The sequence below is a fragment of the Epinephelus moara genome, chromosome 1 (assembly GCF_006386435.1).
Source record: "Epinephelus moara isolate mb chromosome 1, YSFRI_EMoa_1.0, whole genome shotgun sequence".
Lineage (NCBI taxonomy): Eukaryota > Metazoa > Chordata > Actinopteri > Perciformes > Serranidae > Epinephelus > Epinephelus moara.
The window spans coordinates 20,449,754-20,468,665 of record NC_065506.1 but is presented as its reverse complement, the minus strand read 5'-3'; the positions used below and the strand labels follow the sequence as shown (position 1 = coordinate 20,468,665).

At 41.0% G+C, this 18,912-nt stretch overlaps 1 protein-coding gene across 1 annotated transcript in view; it reads right to left on the bottom strand.

Annotated features, from left to right (window-relative positions):
* The window catches only part of ush2a (Usher syndrome 2A (autosomal recessive, mild)), a 256,530-nt gene that overhangs the window by 81,753 nt on the left and 155,865 nt on the right, over window positions 1-18,912 (bottom strand). The window contains exons 56-63 of the mRNA XM_050054481.1: window positions 17,556-17,711; window positions 16,689-16,852; window positions 16,289-16,498; window positions 13,523-13,725; window positions 13,318-13,430; window positions 11,386-11,608; window positions 9,942-10,110; window positions 9,603-9,824 (exon numbers count right to left, since the gene is read on the bottom strand). Of these exons, the coding sequence (XP_049910438.1) occupies window positions 9,603-9,824; window positions 9,942-10,110; window positions 11,386-11,608; window positions 13,318-13,430; window positions 13,523-13,725; window positions 16,289-16,498; window positions 16,689-16,852; window positions 17,556-17,711 (1,460 nt within the window). The remainder of the gene's footprint in view (window positions 1-9,602; window positions 9,825-9,941; window positions 10,111-11,385; window positions 11,609-13,317; window positions 13,431-13,522; window positions 13,726-16,288; window positions 16,499-16,688; window positions 16,853-17,555; window positions 17,712-18,912) is intronic.

Here is an 18,912-nt window from a genome sequence, read left to right as displayed (position 1 = left end):
CTTATACGACAACACGACCTATTGTGATCTGTAGCAGGATGAAGGGTCCCAAGTGAAATACCAAGTTTTTACAAGTTCTGCTTAATTTCATGATTCCCACCTGATCTCGAAAATCTAGCTACTTCACAAGGTGAAGCTGTAAACACAGAAACCTCTAACACTTGAAATTATTGTTCTTAGGAACCTTAAAGCTTCCATTTCAAAGAATTTTAGTTTTACTGTTTTGAGTCTTTTGTTTTCAACTCAAGTGTCGTCTCATGTGAGGCAGTTGTTGTTTTTTTGTTTGTATGGAAGTTCCACATAAAATAAGAAATTAATGTGATGAAGTACAGCCGATTACTAGATCATGATATATACCATTACCATAATATAAAATTAGATAAACTACATGCCGTACATCAGTCAGACATGGAAACAGAGCAGATGCATTCACCTCATAAGTAATCCCTGATGATCGCAACTAGCCAACGCTTACACATTACACATTCAGAGTCATGGTAGCTGACAACACAATGGCCTATGGCCCACCTCCTTCAGGTCATCCATCACGTGCATTGATGTGATCTGGGAGTTGTTGAGTTAGGGGTGTGGCAGAGGCCCCAAGTAACACCACAATGCTAAAAACGTGCTGGTCATCAAGTAGAGGTTCTCTTACACCTATAGCCTCATTTCCATCATGCAGTACGGTACGGTTCAGTTCAGTTCGGTATGCCTTTTTTCTGTTCCCACTGTGAAAAGTTGTGGATGGTACCAATGGAACCGCTCTGTACCTTCCCCATTTTTGGTCCCCCCTCTGTTGGGGTACCTAGCACACAGATCTGGTACTAAAAGGTGGAGCTGTGAACACTGCAGTCTGTTGATTGGTCAATAGCGGACAGTCACTCTGCTCAGGGCTGAGCTGTGGCTGGTTTTGAAGGTTGTGTAACCACTGTGTATAGTGTGGAGAGTTTTACATATATTACTAAACTGTAACTATAAAATGAAAGGATGTTTTGCTGCCTCTGGCAGCAGCTGTAGTCTGAGAAAAAAAATAATTTAATTCACTGGGTCGACAGCCAGCATCTTTTAAGGTGGAACATTTACTTGTAATGTTAAGCAATGCATGACATGAATCCATCAACACACCATTCCATTGGATTTATTGGCTCTCTTGGATGACATACACTTTTAGTAATGAGTGGCTCTTCAAGCATTTAGGAATATATTATTGTTGACGGGATTATGTGAACTGCATATATTCTAATCCACACTCGGGGGAAAAAAAAGCGTTGCAGAGCCTCGTTCCTGTGGGCTATGGCAACAGTAAACCTCTGTGCTTGCCTTAGAAGAGACTAAATGCACAAACCAACTATTTTTAAATATCCTATCGAGAGAGACTCATTGCAGCCTGTTCTGTTTGTTCTGAAAATGTCGGAAGTGCAAATCCATTCTGTTGACAATCAAGAAGGTGCAGACTTCCATCTGTGTCACCAGTGATGAGGAAATACAGTAAGTGCTGGACAAAGCAGCAGCAGAGTGACAACAACTCCACCAGCAATTAAGGGTACTGTGGATCTAGGGTCTAGGTACCATGTCTGAAGGGTTACTGTTGGTTCCAAAGGTACCATACCAAAAGTGTTTGGTGGAAACAGGGAGCATTTGTCTATATAAATGTTTCTGAGTCTTGGGTCCATCTCCAGAGGAAATAACTTCTTGCTTTTCCACAGAGTGGTGGAATGGACGGTGTCAGAATAAACAACTTTTTTGACCAAGTGCAACTTTAAGCAGAAGACTGGAGGGAATATAAGGTAACGCATGACATAAAGTAGCATCAGATCACTGCTTCATCAGATTTACAAGAATTTAGAACAGAATTTAAGGTGGGATTTCCACAAGGCACTGAGACGTAACGATTATAATACTTCGGCTAACTTTTCACAACCTTTTTAAGTGCAGAATAGGCAGATTTTACCTGCACCAAAAATTCTACAAATTATATCTGTTAAGCTACTCTTCTTGTATTTCAAAAGCATTTACATTTCTATATTATTGCTCACGCAAGTGAAGTGTAATCTTCTGAAATTAATAATAATACTGGGAATCCACCTTCACGAGCCAAATGAACTGTTAAGGGAAGAAGACTTTGTATTCAATGCAGAGAATAATGTTTTTGCTCATCATATTATATGGTGGGGGAGATATATTGATGATGTCATTTTGCTGTGGTCGGGCGATGAAAATGAATTATTACAATTCCATCAATATCTTAATAGCACAAATTCTAATATAAAATTGTCGCTTGACTACATCAAAACTGACATTAATTTTCTGGATCTGAATATCTCTAAGACTGCGGATGGAGAGCTACATACTTCAATATTTAGGAAACAATCAGATAGAAATACAATTCTCCATGCAAAATCGTTTCATACAAAATCCCTTATAGAAAATATTCCCTTTGGCCAGTTCCAGCGCTTGAGACGCATCTGTGATCAGGCATCAGATTTTACAGAGAAAAGTGAGGAGATGGAAGCTCATTTTCTTGATAGGGGCTATAAAAGACAGATGGTCAAACAGGCAAGTAACAAAGCCGGAGCCCTTAATAGGGACTCTTTGTTACAAAGAAAACCTGTGAGGGAGGCACCTAAAGGTGTGTTTTTTACAACTAAATATAGCACAGAAGCCTTCAAAATTAAAAATATCATTAAGAAAAATTGGAACATAATTGAATGTGATAATACTCTCAAGGACATTTTCCCTGAACCCCCTGTTGTGACCTTTAAGAGGGCACCTACTTTGAAAGACAGAGTGTCTCATAGTCATTTACCAGCTGCACGTCCCAATAACTGGCTAAAATCTGAATTTAAGGGCTGTTACAGATGTGGCCATTGTCCTCATTGTAATAATATCTAAAACCTTTGAAGTTAGAAATAAAACATATTGTATTCAGCATTTCATCAATTGTAAAACCACCTTTGTGATTTACAAACTTGAATGTCAGGTATGCCGAATCTTTTACATTGGCCGTACTAAACGCAGGTTACAAGATAGACTTGCAGAACATAAGTATGCAATCAGGATAGGTAACCTGGACTACCCTATGGCTAAACATTTCAAAGAACATCATGGCAATGACCCCTCCTCTGTGTTGGCTATGGGCATTGACCATATCCCTGAGGCAGATAGAAGAGGGGATAGACAGAAACGTCTCAATCAAAAAGAGGCGGAATGGATTTTCAAATTGAAAGCTACTGTACATCCAGGAATTAATGAGGACCTTGACCTTACTCCATTTTTGTAAATTAATACTTCCTATGTAAAGGTTCCCTGCTTCGTATATCTGTTTGCATATATTTAGTGTCTTTTTTTCTTTCTTTTGGTTGTCTTTTTTTTGTGTTTTATGTATATATTCTATTAATTTTCATATGTTACTTCTGCTTCTGAATGCAGTCTATGTATATATATTTTTTTGTTCTCCTTATAGAATTTGACCTATTGATGGTTTATTGTGATTTTTTCTAATTATATCTGTTATATTCTCATTGTTTGCCTACTGGCCCTATAATGCAGGTTTCTAGTTATGAGTGCATTGTGTAAAGGGAGTTTTGCTTATATGCCTGCAGTCTGGCAAATGGAGTGCTGATTGGCTCCACCCATGTCTGAGTAGGGCCTCATTTAGGCCACCTGTGAACCCTGCAGCTTTATGCCCTGATGAAGGCCAGTGAGCATGGCCGAAACATGTGGGTGATTTTAATGTTCATCATGAACTAGCCATTTAATAAAGGCCTTTTAACTTTTGCACCAGAGAAGAGTTGCCTTGGATTTTGTTTTTTTCAAGATGAACTGTTAAGTGTGTCTGACAAAATTTTAAATATAACAATGGGCACCTCTGTCATATAACCTCCATGATGTGCTGAATAAAAGCCACCACTCACTGTAGTGTTGAGTTAAAAGTTGAATAGGAACAAAAGGTTTTAATGCTTGCAAAACTCATTTATGCAAATAAAATATTCTGTCACGGTATTTTTTTACAACTACATCCTCTATTAATCACTGTTTTTTTCACAATTTGATATGTCGTGGGTCTAGATCTGTGTGTTGGGTTGTGTATGTGAGCTCAATCTGCTGCCCATACCTGGAAGTTAATGTTAACTTTCAATAAATTCACAATGTATAACCATAACAACATCAACAATTACACAAAGGCAAATAAACTGTGAACACGTGCACACCTACACCCACACACATGCATGCACGCACACACACAAACACACACAGCAGACTGTCCTCATCTCTGTGCTCCTGACAGCCTCTGGTTTTATTCTTGCCAGTCATTAAAGTAAACCTAATAGAAAAGCCATCATCATAAATACATTAACAGAGAGAGAAATGTCTTCCTGTGTTCAGAGAGTACTCGATCTTCTAAAGCATCCAGACGCTGCTGTTTGGAATGCACTACTGTTGGCCATTTGCTACCCATCATTGATGAGGGGCTTTTGGCAATGATAAACACACACACACACACACACACACACACACACACACACACACACACACACACAAACAGACATGCACACTCAGAAACAAATGAGTCTTTTGGCAGAGACAATGAAAGGATGTGTGAAGGATGTGTGTCTCTTTGCATAAAGAAACATGTAAAAATGCAGACACATTCAGACACATATAGAGAACCAGACAGTCAGCCACATACAGAAAGTGAAGCATGCATGCACCAAGTTGAAGTAATAAACCATGCACACTTGCACACACTTATACACACAAATGCATCCACTCTCACAACTCCGCCAGGCTCTGAGTGAGCTAGCTTAACTACTGGGATAATTTCCCTCCAGCAAATGGTCACTGTGCCCTTGAAAAACATATTTGATTATTACTTTTTCTCCCCCTCCTCTTTTTTTCTTTTAGCATCATCACAGCCATTTTCATCACGCGCTCTGATGATGGCACGGCAAGGCGCGTTAAGATAACACCCCGGCACCACCAGGCTTTTAACACTTAAACGGTGAAAAGGGATATTCAGATTTGTCCTTGAACGTTTGGATGGGGCCTGCTGGGCTGGGACAGAGGGAGGGAGTCGGGGAAGGAGTTAAAGAAATGCATACATCTTTAAGATTCACTTACTTTAAGAAAAAGTGAGGTGGGGAGGGCATTTATGATAGCACCCACAGTGAGAAATGGGAGAGGCGGGGTTGAAGGGCAGATGGAAGAGTTAAAGAACTGTACACTATAAAGAAAAAGTGTGAAGGGGAAATGATTAGTGGAGCGCGCACAGTGAGGCAGGGGACTTTGGGAGAGTCAGGGAGCAACGGGAGGCCAAAGACACCACACACGTTCCTTTAAACACCATCTAATCTTACCTAAGTCTTAGCTAAACATCTTACATACAAACTCAGAGAGAGAAGAAAAGAGGAGCAAATGAGGAGCTTAAAAGTTGGTCTCGAACCTGCAGCACAGGAGGAAATGCTGCAAGAAAACTGAGGCACTCCTGTCCAAAAACAAACAGTATTTAATCTACTTGAAAGTGAAATGAAAGCTGTTTAAACAAACTGGCAGATTTGGAAGGGAGGGATTTAGCATGGAGACTTTGTGTTATTGTATAACAACTAGAGAATGCTGAGGAAAGGATTATAGAGACTATCTCAATAATACCCCAAAGACTAAAACTGTCCAGAGCAGAAGCTAGGCCTGCTATTTAAGATGGTATATAAGTGTTACTTTACACAATTGCAGTTACACAATTAATGTAGTTAGTAGGGCTGTACCCTACTTAGATTTATGTCAGTCAAATCAGATTTGGCTGTTTAATATGCGGTATTCGAATATTCGGCGATTCGTCTTTTTTTCCATCCAAAGTTTTAAAGTTTGAACAGGGCTCAGCGAGATGTTAAGTGTGACAGCAGCATACATGTAATATAGTTAACAAGCTAACTCCGCTAACGATAAATGAGCATTGTGCAACATTTTTTTGCCGGCACTAGATTTCAAACAAAAGCCAGAGACTGTGTCGTATTAAGTTGATGTGAGCTGTAAATTCACCACTTCCAAGCAGAGGAGAGATGATAATGTTATTTCGGAGCCTTACAATAAAAGTTTCTTTTCCTCTGTCCCGCTACATTGCGGACCTAGCTGTCTATACCAAAGAGTAGTGTGAAAGTCCAGAGCGCTCACTCCGTAGCAAAATTTGGGGACCAAAATGTCCCTTGAAGCAATCTCAGTCGACTAAGGCGTTCCGACTGATTCCTATCACCAACTCCCAAAGGGCAGTCCTAGTAGTTAGGCACGTAAATTGTAGAAAATAGATCTGAAACCTAAAAAGAGCACTTGTACGCTAAATGGCATACACAGCTAGCACCTGACAATATGATGTCAGAAACACGTTGGACTCTTAAGTCGGATAGACGTTAAATTTTGGTTGGAATGACACCTCAGGTTGACGATATTTGAAATGTCTAACAATATTTAGAATTTCATGCTGGGCGGATTCTTACAGTATGAAGTTTTGCAGATGTTTGTTTTCCATACCTATTGACTAAATGTGGTTATTCTATGTCAAGATAACGTTGGCATGAGACGTTTGGAAGACGTTTACTTTACAATTACTTTACAACACAACTTAGACCCAACAAATATCAACGTCATCTGTCGTCAGTATTCTATGTCAAATTGACATTGGTATTACACATTGTCCTGGCACTGAATTTTGTCAATTAACGTCACAACCTAAATTAAACCAAGTATTAACATCTAACAACGTTGGTGGCAGGCTGGGAAGTGAAATGCAAGCCATTACATGGCTGTTGTAAATGTTTGTATTAAGGTTAAGGTTACTTTATTGGTCTCCCTTGGGAGAAATTTGGTTTGGATGAAGGGAAAAATTGCTGCATATGGGTTACAAATAGAAAAACAACACAATAAATAAAGGGAAACAAAAAAAAAACAAGATACATAGACACATGCACACCCAGTACACAGTAAACTCATACATACACGCTTGGATACATGCTACCTATATATATACACACACACACACACACACACACACACACACAAGTACACAATACAATCACCTCCTCTCATTAATGAGCTTAACTGAGATAGGGATAAAATTGATTAAAACTGAAATATCTCCATCAAATGGGGATGACTCAGTACTATCAATGAGAAACAACTTTCTCTAATTGGGGTAAACTAAGCAGGAATGACGTCAATTTAGTTAAACCCAAAGGAATGTCTCAGAAGAGCACTGTCCATTGGCTCAGCTTTGTGTTTGTTTCTTGTGTTTCATTGTGGACAGGTTGGGTGAGATGATGTTTCTGACCCTGATTCTATTTCACCTGATTTACACTGGTTTCCTGTTTTGGAATAGTCCAGCTTTGAGCAGCTTTGTGTGTGTGTGTGTGTGTGTGTGTGTGAGTGTGAGTGTGTGTGTGTGAGTGCTCATACAACAGTGTGTTGTATATTTTTGTCTGAGCGTACACGTTGATGCAATTCATTGTGTATACACATGCATGCAATGCAATGATGTGTGGTTGTGTATTGTTGTTGTTGTGTTTTTGTGTGGATCCCTGTGTGTACATCTACGTGTGCACATGTTCATGCAAGCCAGTATGTGTATCTGTTGCCAGACGGCTGTCTCCTGGCATTGCTGTTCCCCTGCAGTGTGTGTGTATGGTTGTTGACAGTGTGGACGGTAATGTGTGATAGATCGCACTTCAGGGACCCCATAATCACATCAGCCTAACCTAGTCTATCAGCTGGGCACAATGGGATACCCTTCACTCCTCCTTTAATCTGCTCCATCTAGCTCTTCACCACTCTTCTGTTCTCCCTGGGTTTTTTCTCTCACTTACTTTCCCCCTCTTTCTCAGTTTTTTTTTCAGTTTCCTTTATTCTATGCATATTTTACATTTTTTAAAGTTCTCTTTATTTATTTCTTCCTTTCTTTCTTTTTTTCCTTCCTTCCTTTCTTCATTAATTCCTTTCTTTCTTTCTTCTTTCCTTCCCTCTTTCCTTCCTATTTTTCTTCCTTTCAAAAATCTGTCTCTCACTATATCATTAAAAATACAGAACCCCGGACATGGTGAGAGGCAGCAATGAGAGTGAGTGGTGCCAAGGTTAAGTAGCATATCCTATAATAGGTGTTGCTGTGTGCATGTTGTGTGTGTTGGTGTGAGTGTCTTGAAACAGACGTGTGGGGTCGAGGTTGCATAGCCGGCCCCAGGGCTCCCCGACAGCGCAGTGCACCCGGCAAATGGCCCTTAGCCTCGCTAGCGCCGCTAGCCCTACGATCCATCATACCATATGTTCTCAATGGGGAAGCTAACGCTAATGACTGATGAGTGGATGGGAAGGGGGCACATAAAGGAAGGGAGGGTGGACGAGTAGGAATAGAAGGAGAGAAGGAAGAGAAGGTGGTGGATGGAGAGAGGGGAGCAAGAGGTCAGGGGAAAAAGAAAAGGGGGTGGGGAAACAAGTTGAAGAAAGTAAATATGAAGTTGACAAAGGAGCGGAGGAGATGTGAAATAAATTTCAAAAGGAGATGGAGAGGAAGAGGAGGTAGGGAGCATATGCACTCCTTGGGAGGCCACCTCAAATGAAGGATGACCATATAGCTTTCTCTGTTGGAAGAGAAAAGGATCTCATGAAGGAGAACAAAAAAAGAAACAGAGTAATGGTATAGAGTACAATACATCAAAACAAATAAACAGCTATTGCTCCGTACATGAGATAAGTGTTTGAGAATAAAAACTCTAAAAGAGAGTTTTACTGACTTTTTTCCCAGCATGGATGTATTTCTGTGCATGTAGGGATGTTGTGTGTGCGTCAGTGTGTGTGTGTGTGTGTGTGTGTGTGTGTGTGCGTGTGTGTGTGTGTGTTTGCGGATAGGCTAATGGAGTACTATAGGCCTGCCCATATGGGCCATTGTTTATGTGTGATGAATAGAGTCCACGTGTCTCTCCCTGGCACTCAACACTAAGCGAACCCTGCCGAGGGCACCCTGTTGACTCTGTGTGTGTGTTTGTGTGCGTGTAATATGTCTATACGTGTGAAAGTGTGTTTGTGTGTGTTTGCGTGAAGGAGAGAGAATGAGTGCGTATTTGTCCTGCTGTGTGCTTGGCAGTGCCCTCAACGGTGCCATCCCGAGTGTGTTTCATCATCATCTGCCATGACAAAGATGTCTAATGACACACACATACACCCACACCCGCATATACACACACATGCACGGTCCCATCTGTGCCATGGTATCCGGGTGCTTTGGGACACTGCGGGAGAGGAAGAAAGGGAAACGACCCCACGTTCCTGCAGCATGTGTCTACCTCAGCCCTCTTTGCTTCACTCTCTTGTGCTATCACTTTCTATGTCTCCCTAAACTCTGACAAAATCCTTTTTGGGACAGAGTAACTTGTTTTCCAAACAAATGGCCTTTTTTGTTGATTTTACAATACAGAATATTCTCAAAACAAAAACAGGCTCAGAAGCCCGTTAAATGTGTTTTCATTGTTGGACACAAAAAATTTAATTTTGTCCCACTTATTGAAATATGGAAGTATTCCAACAACAGTAGATGTTTCTGCTTGTATCTGTGTTTCTTCACTCACCTGCGGTAAATGTATGCACCTCCCCCCTCTCAGCATCCCCGCAGCACACCAGTGTATCATCTACAATCCGGCCTCCACAGCATTGGACCCCATAGCCATCATGGAGGCTCCCACTACAGCAGAGCTGGCCGCCTTTCATGGAGTAAGGAACCCCCCCACAGCAGCTGTCACCCAGCCCTACTGAGACCCGGCCCTGCGTGTGGTCAGGGCAGTAGTTTTCATCTACAAAGACAAGGACAGATGAAGGAAACACTTGAACGACATGGAGAAGATTAGACTCAAGTCAGGTACAAAAAGATCTCATGTGAGTGCAAACATATGAAGTGATCTGACACTCACTGGTTTTTACATGAACATAGTATCCTCCACAGCACTGGTGGTCAGGGAGAGCTGGGAGCAGTTTGCCATTGCAGCAGACTGGGTTGGAGGAATTAGTCAAACTCAGGTAACTGCTCTCACAGCAATGATGATGTGGTTTCTTAGTGTACAGTAGTCCACTGCAGCAAACCTGGATGACATACAATTGATCACACATATAAGATATATAAGATATACTGTATATACACATATTAAATTCACACAAACATACAGACACATTTAATTGTGCATTAAAATCATGGGACTATCTGCCAAAGAGGGGCCATTTGATCATTACAGGGAATGTTCCTATGGCACTGTATCACCACACTCCCTAAAAATCATTGTATAAGAGCTTTCTTCATACATACCTCACCAATAATACCAATACACAATGTTTGTGTGAGAACATGTTTGGGATACAGGTGATTGTTTTCAATGTACCTGACTATTTGTTTGCGTGTGCTCCATCCAAGTATGCCCACTTGCAGTACTTAAGTAGGTGTGTATGTGTGTATTTGTAAGTGAGCTTCAATGTTGTTATTGTTTGTGCTGTGGGTAAATGTATGGCGGGCGGCTCCACTGTGCCAATTTGGCTGGCATTCAATGACACAAGGATGGAAGTGAACGCAGATGACAAGTTAATCTGTTTAGAAAAATTAATCACTGCGAGGATGACCGTGCATCCCACTTAAATAGCGTGCACTCAGAAGAAGAAATGTGAGGTTGTGTATTTGTCTGTGGGTCCCTGTGTTTCTTTTTGTGCTTGTGTGTGTGTGTGTGTGTGTGTGTTTGTCTGAGGTCTGGTGACTAATATCCTGAGGGAGTACACAGCAACCATGTATTCTCCTCTTCAGATCAGCAGCCAAAGCAAAGACCCTGGACTTCTGTCTTGTTTTACACGCTGTTGTTGTTGTACAGTGAAGGTTTTAATGATTACTCATGACAAGTTCTAGTTAAAAGAGGCTCTCACATTCAGGTGAAAAGGGCACAGGAGAGAGGATTACAGCAGAAGAAAGATGAAAGACCAAACATAACAGAGCCGAGCAGGAGAGAGGAGAAATATTAACCCCCAACATGCATCACTCAGTGCACCCATAAACAACATTTGTGTTATGTTTGCTTTTAAAGACATTATGTTGTATATGTCAACAACACACTTTCATTACATGTTGCATACAGAAGTGTGTGTTGTTCGAGGGGAGACTCAATTTTGACACAAAATGAAAAATGCAGTCCCCATTCAAAACAATCAATATTGGATGGCTTTAAACCTCCTTCAGCCGAGCAGTGTTACAGTATTGCAAGTAATGCAAGGATCGTCCATGCAAAATGTATGTGATGAGTGATCAATAATCTGGATGAAGATTATTCCATAGCCCCACCTCATACAGAATACAGCACTTCATGACCAGAGCATAATCACCTGAATGTAAGGATGGAAGCAGGACATCCCACACACACCGTGACCGGCAGGACACTGCAGGTAGGAACATCTGAACCTTACACCACCTGCACCTCCTGCCTCATCCCCCACAGAGGATGTGGCCCCTGTTGACCCACATGACCTCAGGGTCCGTCTTAAGACAGCATAGCCAAGCATTATCCCACTGGGTGTGCCTGGACGGGACCAGTCCAACCTCACCACCCTGATAGAGAGACAGAGAGAGAGAAAGAGGGATGGGGGTATGTTCTCCTTCACACTCCTTTCACACTACCGGGACACACACAAAAACTTTGTCATGCTTGAACACTCACACACATGCATTCGCGCATGGTAAATGCCTGACAAAGTTGAGTTACAGTGTCAGGGTGTGTGTGTGTCTTTATACACTTCTCACTATTGATTTTCCTCTTTTTTATCTCTGACATCTTTGGCAAGGGATAGACCTGTGTAGTAACACGCAGAGTTACAACTTCCACACGCTCCAAGACAGGAAATAAGCCACAAATCACCACTTCCTGCTCAAATGCAAGATTTGAAACACTGAGACTTAAGTCACACGGGAGAAGAAGAGCATTTTAAGGGTCGATACATCTAACTGACTGCAAATAAAATGTCATATTTTATTAATTTTGGAAACTTCTGCGTAATCTGATTACGTTATAATGTCAAAATACAAATAAAGCTGTAGTAGGTAACTTTTATAAAAACAACTTTTTATCCCATTTGCTGAAACTGTCACTATATTGACTCACCAGTACATGTGACAGATAATCTGTGAAAAAAATAGATTTTCTCTGCTTCCTTGTAGTGAATCTAATGGCATTTGCTATAGGAGTCTCTAAAGCAGCTGTCAATTATGTCAATCACTGCTCGTGAACTGTGGTTAAACTGTCAATCTAGGCAACGCTGATCAAATATCAATCAAGATTCTGTTACTGTATTACCTATTTCTTCCCTCAAATGTTTCCAGAATCATATTTTAGTGTACTGTTTAGCTGTAAAATGAGAAAGTTTTGTGACCTGGCTACCATGCTGAAAACATTTGAGGTGAGAAATAGGCAATGCAGGAACAGAATCATGGTTCATATTTGATAATTGCGGCCTAGTTTGGCTGCAATTCACGAACAGTGATTGACATGATTGACAGTGGCGTCAAAGACTCCTCAGCTCTGATTGGCTGTTTTCCTTTAGCCCTGTAAATTCTAGCAAAAGCCATTAGAAGCACTACGAGGAGGAGAAACATGATTTTGTTTTTTCAGATTATCTGTCTCTTGCACTACAGTGTGAATACAGTGTCAGTTTCAGCAGTTATGACAAAGTTATTTTCCTAAAAGTTACCAACCGTAGCTTTTAGAATATAGCTTTAGTGTATGCAAAAAGTGTAAATGGTTTATCAGTATTTTTTTCTGAATACTGTATTCAGTATTTCAATCATGACAGACTACTTTAGACAAAAACATGCAACAATTGCTGTGTCTTCAAAAACTGTAGGTTTTTAAGTAGCAAGAAAAAAATATGGTTATAGTCCCTTTGCCTACAGAATCTGGTTGTAAAGTACAACTGAAATTGTGTAACAACAAAACAGTTTTAATAATGATATTTATTATTGATATACTGGTTACTAGTGCTAATTAAAATTACATTTTCATACCATACACTTTTTACTAATAGCCTACATCTTGTGCTGCAGACAAAATAGCTCCACCACTGTTACTCTGTTTGTCCCAGATGTATTGATTCTGTTGTGTCAAACATGCAAACCAGCCTTTTGCACTGCTGGTAAACATTAACGATTAATACAGTCAAACCGAAAGCTATTAAGTAAAGTATAAAACTAGAAATGACAACACTCTCAAAATGGTTTAGTTTGTGTATTTTCTTCCAGAAACTGGCAGAACGTCTCTGTATTACCTGGGACTGATCACGTGTGCCTGGGGCGGGGCCAGGTCAGCAGGCATGTCCTCTACCGTAGTTGTCTGAGTTACATTACTCCGCACACATGCATACACAGTACACACCCCCACCTGAAATACACAAACACAGCAGACAAAAAACATAATGCATTCTCTAATGTCTGTGTTTGGGTTTGCATATCTGCCTCTGTTTGTGTGTGTACCTGCACGTTGTAGACAGTAAAAGGCTGCAAGTCCCCCAGCAGGTAGGACCCTGAGCTGTTGTCTACGCTGCCATGAAGACGGTCATTAAGATAGATGTAGTAACCAGTAACTGCTCCATTGGGTCGTGTAGGAGGTAGCCAGAGCACACGGACTGTGCTGCTGTTAACTGGAACCACCTCTGGGGCAGACATCCCGTCTGGCTCTGAGGATGCACATGTGAGTACAGACACCCAAAATAATTTATTTCTTATAGAACAACAAGACATTTTACAGCTGATATGAGATATGCTCATCTTTAAACATGCATGCTTGAGTTGTGGTATGAAACAAATGCTCTCAACATCACATGTGAGCTTTGCCATGCAGGCTATCTCAACTAGTGCGGTAAAGAAAGAACAGCGCTGCAAAAAACTGGATTGCCATAATGATTTTCAGAGGCAGATTTTCACCCAAATTCATTTAATAACTGCTTGTAAACCCCTTAACCATGCTGTGCCAGTGAGGACTATGTGGTCCCCAGTATGTGCTACTGAGATTCTATAATAGATATGTAGCATTCTCTATGGACACACTCTTTTAACAAGGGGGAGAGATGAAGATGGACACAGAGTGTATGTTTGTGTCGTGACAGAGAACCACACGTGTGTTGGTGTGCATGCAAGACAGGGCGACTATGAGTGTGTGTTAGAGAGGGAGGGAAACCACCTGTGTGTCTCTATGTGTGCAGAATTGCGTTGATAATGCTATCTAGCAGTAAATGAAATGTAGAGCAGTGGGCTGGGTTTAGGTAGGTGCATTGGCAGCAAATGAATTGGGTCAACTTCACTTACCTGAGTGCATTTCACTAGAATAATAGATTGATTCTGAATAATCAGCTCACTCCCTCATGTTTTATTGGTCTTATAGGTAATAGTGAATGATAATGTCAACCTTTGTGTATTGTGTCATTAATATTCTCTCTTTTGCATTGTCCTGACGATCAAATTCCACGACTTTCTTTAATTCCCTGAGTTCACTCCTCCAAAACATTCTCTTTAAACACATCCGCAAAGGACACTGATAATAAACCGAAACTCTTATAATATAGTAACCTATAGAAAATGAGTTGCAGACGCAGAGGCAAAAGGAAGGCATGAATGACAGAGACAGTGAAGGACACAGGAAAATCTGACAAATAAAGGACAAGAGCTAATCAGCGAGAGAAGATATAGAGACACTGTGGGCGAAATGAAAAAGTCAAAGAGTGGAAGAGAGAGCTCAGAATATTGTTAATTTAAGTGTATAACAAAATAAAGTTGTGTGTAGAAAAGTGAGAAAGAGAACCAAACAGAGGACGAGAATATGAGCGATGGTGTGTGAGAGAGGTAATCACACAGACTCCATCTATTATTCTAAGTGAAAATGCACTCAGCTAAGAGAAGTTAACCCAATTCATTTGCTGCCAATGCACTTACCTAAACCCAACCTACTGCTCTACATTTCATTTACTGCAGGATGGCATTATCAACGCAATACTGCACACTGAGCCCCTTTCACTCATACACAGACACGCACACACATTTTTCTTGCCAATTAGTCCTGATGTTAGCATTGCCCTATAGATTGCAGGCCATGTTAGGATGGTTGGTAGGGTTGAGCTGCATTAGTTAAAATATATTTGGCCTTGGTCTACGTGTGTGTGTGTGTGTGTGTGTGTGTGTGTGTGTGTACTCTTATGGCTGTAAAATAATGAAATTACCTCCAGAGCCCTCTCAGTTAAACGAGCCGTGCTTTGCCTTTAGCACCTAATGATTTTCTAATGTTTTTAATGCACTTTTTATTATACTGCTCAGATTAGAGGGAAAGAGAGAGGCCTCTGACATATGATTATATTGAAAAGGAAAGAGAACTGTGAAGGGGAAAAAGAGACTGGGAGACGGTTGGAAAGAGGGATCGGGATGGAGATGAAGACTGGAAGAAAACAACAGACAGAGCGAACGGTCTCTGACATATGATTACACAGAGTGATTTGAAAGCTAACCCTTAACTGCTGAGAGACTTGGCTGAGAGTTGGAGAGGGAAATGGAGAAAAAAGTCATGATGACAGTTGGATAGCCTGCGCAATTCATAGCTAAAGATAGTGAAAGCTGACCCTGCTTGAAGAGGGAAATACCGGTAGATCTGAGAACTGATATACTTTGCTCAGATTCTGGTTAATACACTCCCTCAAAGCTCCAGATTTTACATCCTGATAAAGTTGCAGGTGTTCATTTTACATATATTGAGAGTGAGACCTCTGTGTTGTAATGATGTCACAGCATATTTTGATGGAAGATAGTATTTAACTTTTTGTATAATTATAGAATATCTAGTTTAACTTTTTTGGATAAGATTATAGCATGTGTTGAAACTGTACTGTAAAGACATGGGGCCAGCCATGTTTGCCGTCTTGTCTGACAGGTAGAACACTGCTTGTGTGTGTGGGTATGTGTGCAGTTCGCATGTGTTTCTCTGCGCGTGGTGCCAACAAGCATTTTACAACACCTTAAATCTGCCTCACACACACACTTTGTATTGATTTCATGCCTCACTACATGATGTGTTTAACATCGCCTGTGAAGCACAGAGTTGCAGAGAAGCACACATTAACACAGACACCCCTCTTGGATGTATTGAATTTACGTACTGTACATGACACGCTCATAAATACAGCTTACACATCTCCGGGGAAAGAAGGCAAATTTTAACCAATTCCTACAATAAACTGTTGGCCAATATACACATACCTCCATCCTCTGTGGTGACGTTTACTGTTGCCTTAGTTGTGTTATGTGCTCCGTTGGACGCCTGTAATGATAACAGATATGTGGTACTGGGCCAGAGGTCACTTATCACTGTGGAGATGATCTCAGGGGGGAAAGTCAAGATTTGACTTGACTCGACAGACGCTATTGTCAGAATGTAAGATTCCACCTCGCCCTGTAGGTCTTGCAAAGCTTATAAAGACACAAAGAGAGAGGGAGAAGAGTGAGGGAGCAGAAAAAAATATATAATTTTGAGTCTCTATTTTCACTTTTTTGATAATTGTCAGGTCACAGAACAACATTTATAGAATATGTAGCTATAGAAGTCCTTCGTGACTGTGTGTGTTTGAGTATGTGTGTTTAAGAGAGAGGGTAATCTTACAGGGTTGTGTCCAGTTGACCTGTACAGCAGTGTGATTGATAGCGTGGGCAGACAGAGATGGAGGATGGTGGGGAACCCCCGCCATGGTCACCGCGGTTACAATCTCTCCTGAGGAATAGCCCACGCCATTATACACCACTAACTGGTACTGGTAACGGGTGAATCTGTTGAGAAACAAGACTTGTGTTTTTGGTGAGGGGGCAACAAAATGTTTTACTTTCCTTGTGAGTTAAAAGCTACAAATGGATTCTGAATAAAAGGCTGAAAAAAGTAGTTTCTTCTATTGATCATTCAACATATCTTGGGTAAGAAAATAAAACAAATGCAACTATAGACCAGCTGCTGGTGCAAGAACTGACTTGTGAGTCAATCCTTCATTGAAGGAACTAAGAGAAATAACAGACATGACAGTGATGCTCTATCAATCCTTTATCAACCTGTTCACTCTAAAGTTGCTGTTACTCCTGCTAATACAGTGACTTCTGTTAAACAAACACAAATCACTTTCTCATAAAGTACATTCTAGGACATAATTGGAAAAAAAAATCCAAAGTGTAAAGTGCTGACACGTTTAAAAGTTTGTCAGTGTGCTGCGTGAATAAAGCACAGTAGAGACACAAACCCGAAAAGAGCACACCCAGAGCCGTTTAGCAAGCATAGAGGGAAAAAAAATTAGCTTCCACCAAGTGCCAAACTGAGATTAGGGGACGCTGTGTGAAAAACAATTTAATTCTTTGGGATATTTGCTTAATGTATCTTTGAGCGGTATTAAAAGATCGGCATCAGCGGCAGCTCGCCGATCGGCTCTGCACACACGGTTTGCTGCGGCGCCGGCGTTTGCTCTAGAGCTCATTTCAGTAATCTCACCTGCTTAGGCCTTTATCTTGGTAGAACAATTTGGTGCCGGAGTAAACATGGAGCCAGCGATGGAGATCTTCAGTGGGGGGAGGGGACATGGCTGTTACCGTGGGGACCGTGGCGATGGCCAGGGGCTGGTGGGTTTTACGTCTGAGCAACTTGTATCTGAAGGGGAAATTTGAATGAAGGAAAACACACACACACATGGTTGGATGTTTAGGAATGCATTAACACCCAACACATGTTCACAAATGCTCCAGTATGAGCACACAGACACACACCGTACCCACATGGCAAGACACACACACATACACACATAATTTTCGACTGACTCTTTTCCTTATCGCTCATTTCCTCCTCTTCTGCTGTTTTTCATCATCTCTATTCTTTTGCGTTCACTGTATCTCACCCCTCCCTCCCAGCGCCCCTCCCTCTGTTGTTTTTTTCTGCAGGGTTTGTGTTTTCCTCTCCCCACAGTGATGCTAATTTCTGCTGTAATCAGAAGAGAAGGGCTTAATGCCGCCTTTTAACAAACCCACTTAGACAAACACACAGAGCTGAGCAGAGCAGAACAGAGAGACGGGCTCATGCATTTTAATCGCCTGCCAGGAAAATGGACCTTTATTTTAGGCCTAATCACCGACAGAGTAGAACAGGACAGAACAAAACGGACCAGAATGTGCATTAGGACTGAGAAAACACTGATTAAAAAATGCACAACACTTAGCTCATTACCAGGGCACTCATGTTAGCAGCTTGTTAACGTGTTACTATCTGCTTGTTTGCTTAGGTTTTCCAGCAACAACTGAACATCTCCAGAATGTGTCTCTCAATAACAACACGCTGTAGATTTCAGTCTTGGCTGCCAGGTTTCTAACTTTGGGCTTTCGCTAATGAATAAAACCACAGGGCCGATTCAAATTATGTAAAGTTGTGATGGTTACACAGATTGGGGTCCACTCCTATTAGCTCTTCATTAGAAGCATTGGTTTTTGGATGCACATTGGCTTCTTACTTTTCTTTCATTTGGTTAAATTCTCACATCCACCAGGAATCAATAGAAGCAATTTCTTTCTGTGCATTTTGAAAGCAGTTACTCGTCTGATTCAAAGTGGGAATGTTGACAGAATCATGTAAAGATTGCTGGTGAATGGGGTAAATGTAAATTCAAAGTAGTTCAATCCCTCTTCTTCCATTTTGTACTTTATGTTGTTCCCTTGTGTGCACAAGTTTAGACAACAGATGGCTCATGTTATTTACTGGGATATTTTTTACTAGTGGTACAATCGAGCACACGCAAGTTGACTGCAATGCTGATGAGAAAGAAAGCCAAGATAATTCAGGGCATCGTTGCATATCAGTGTCT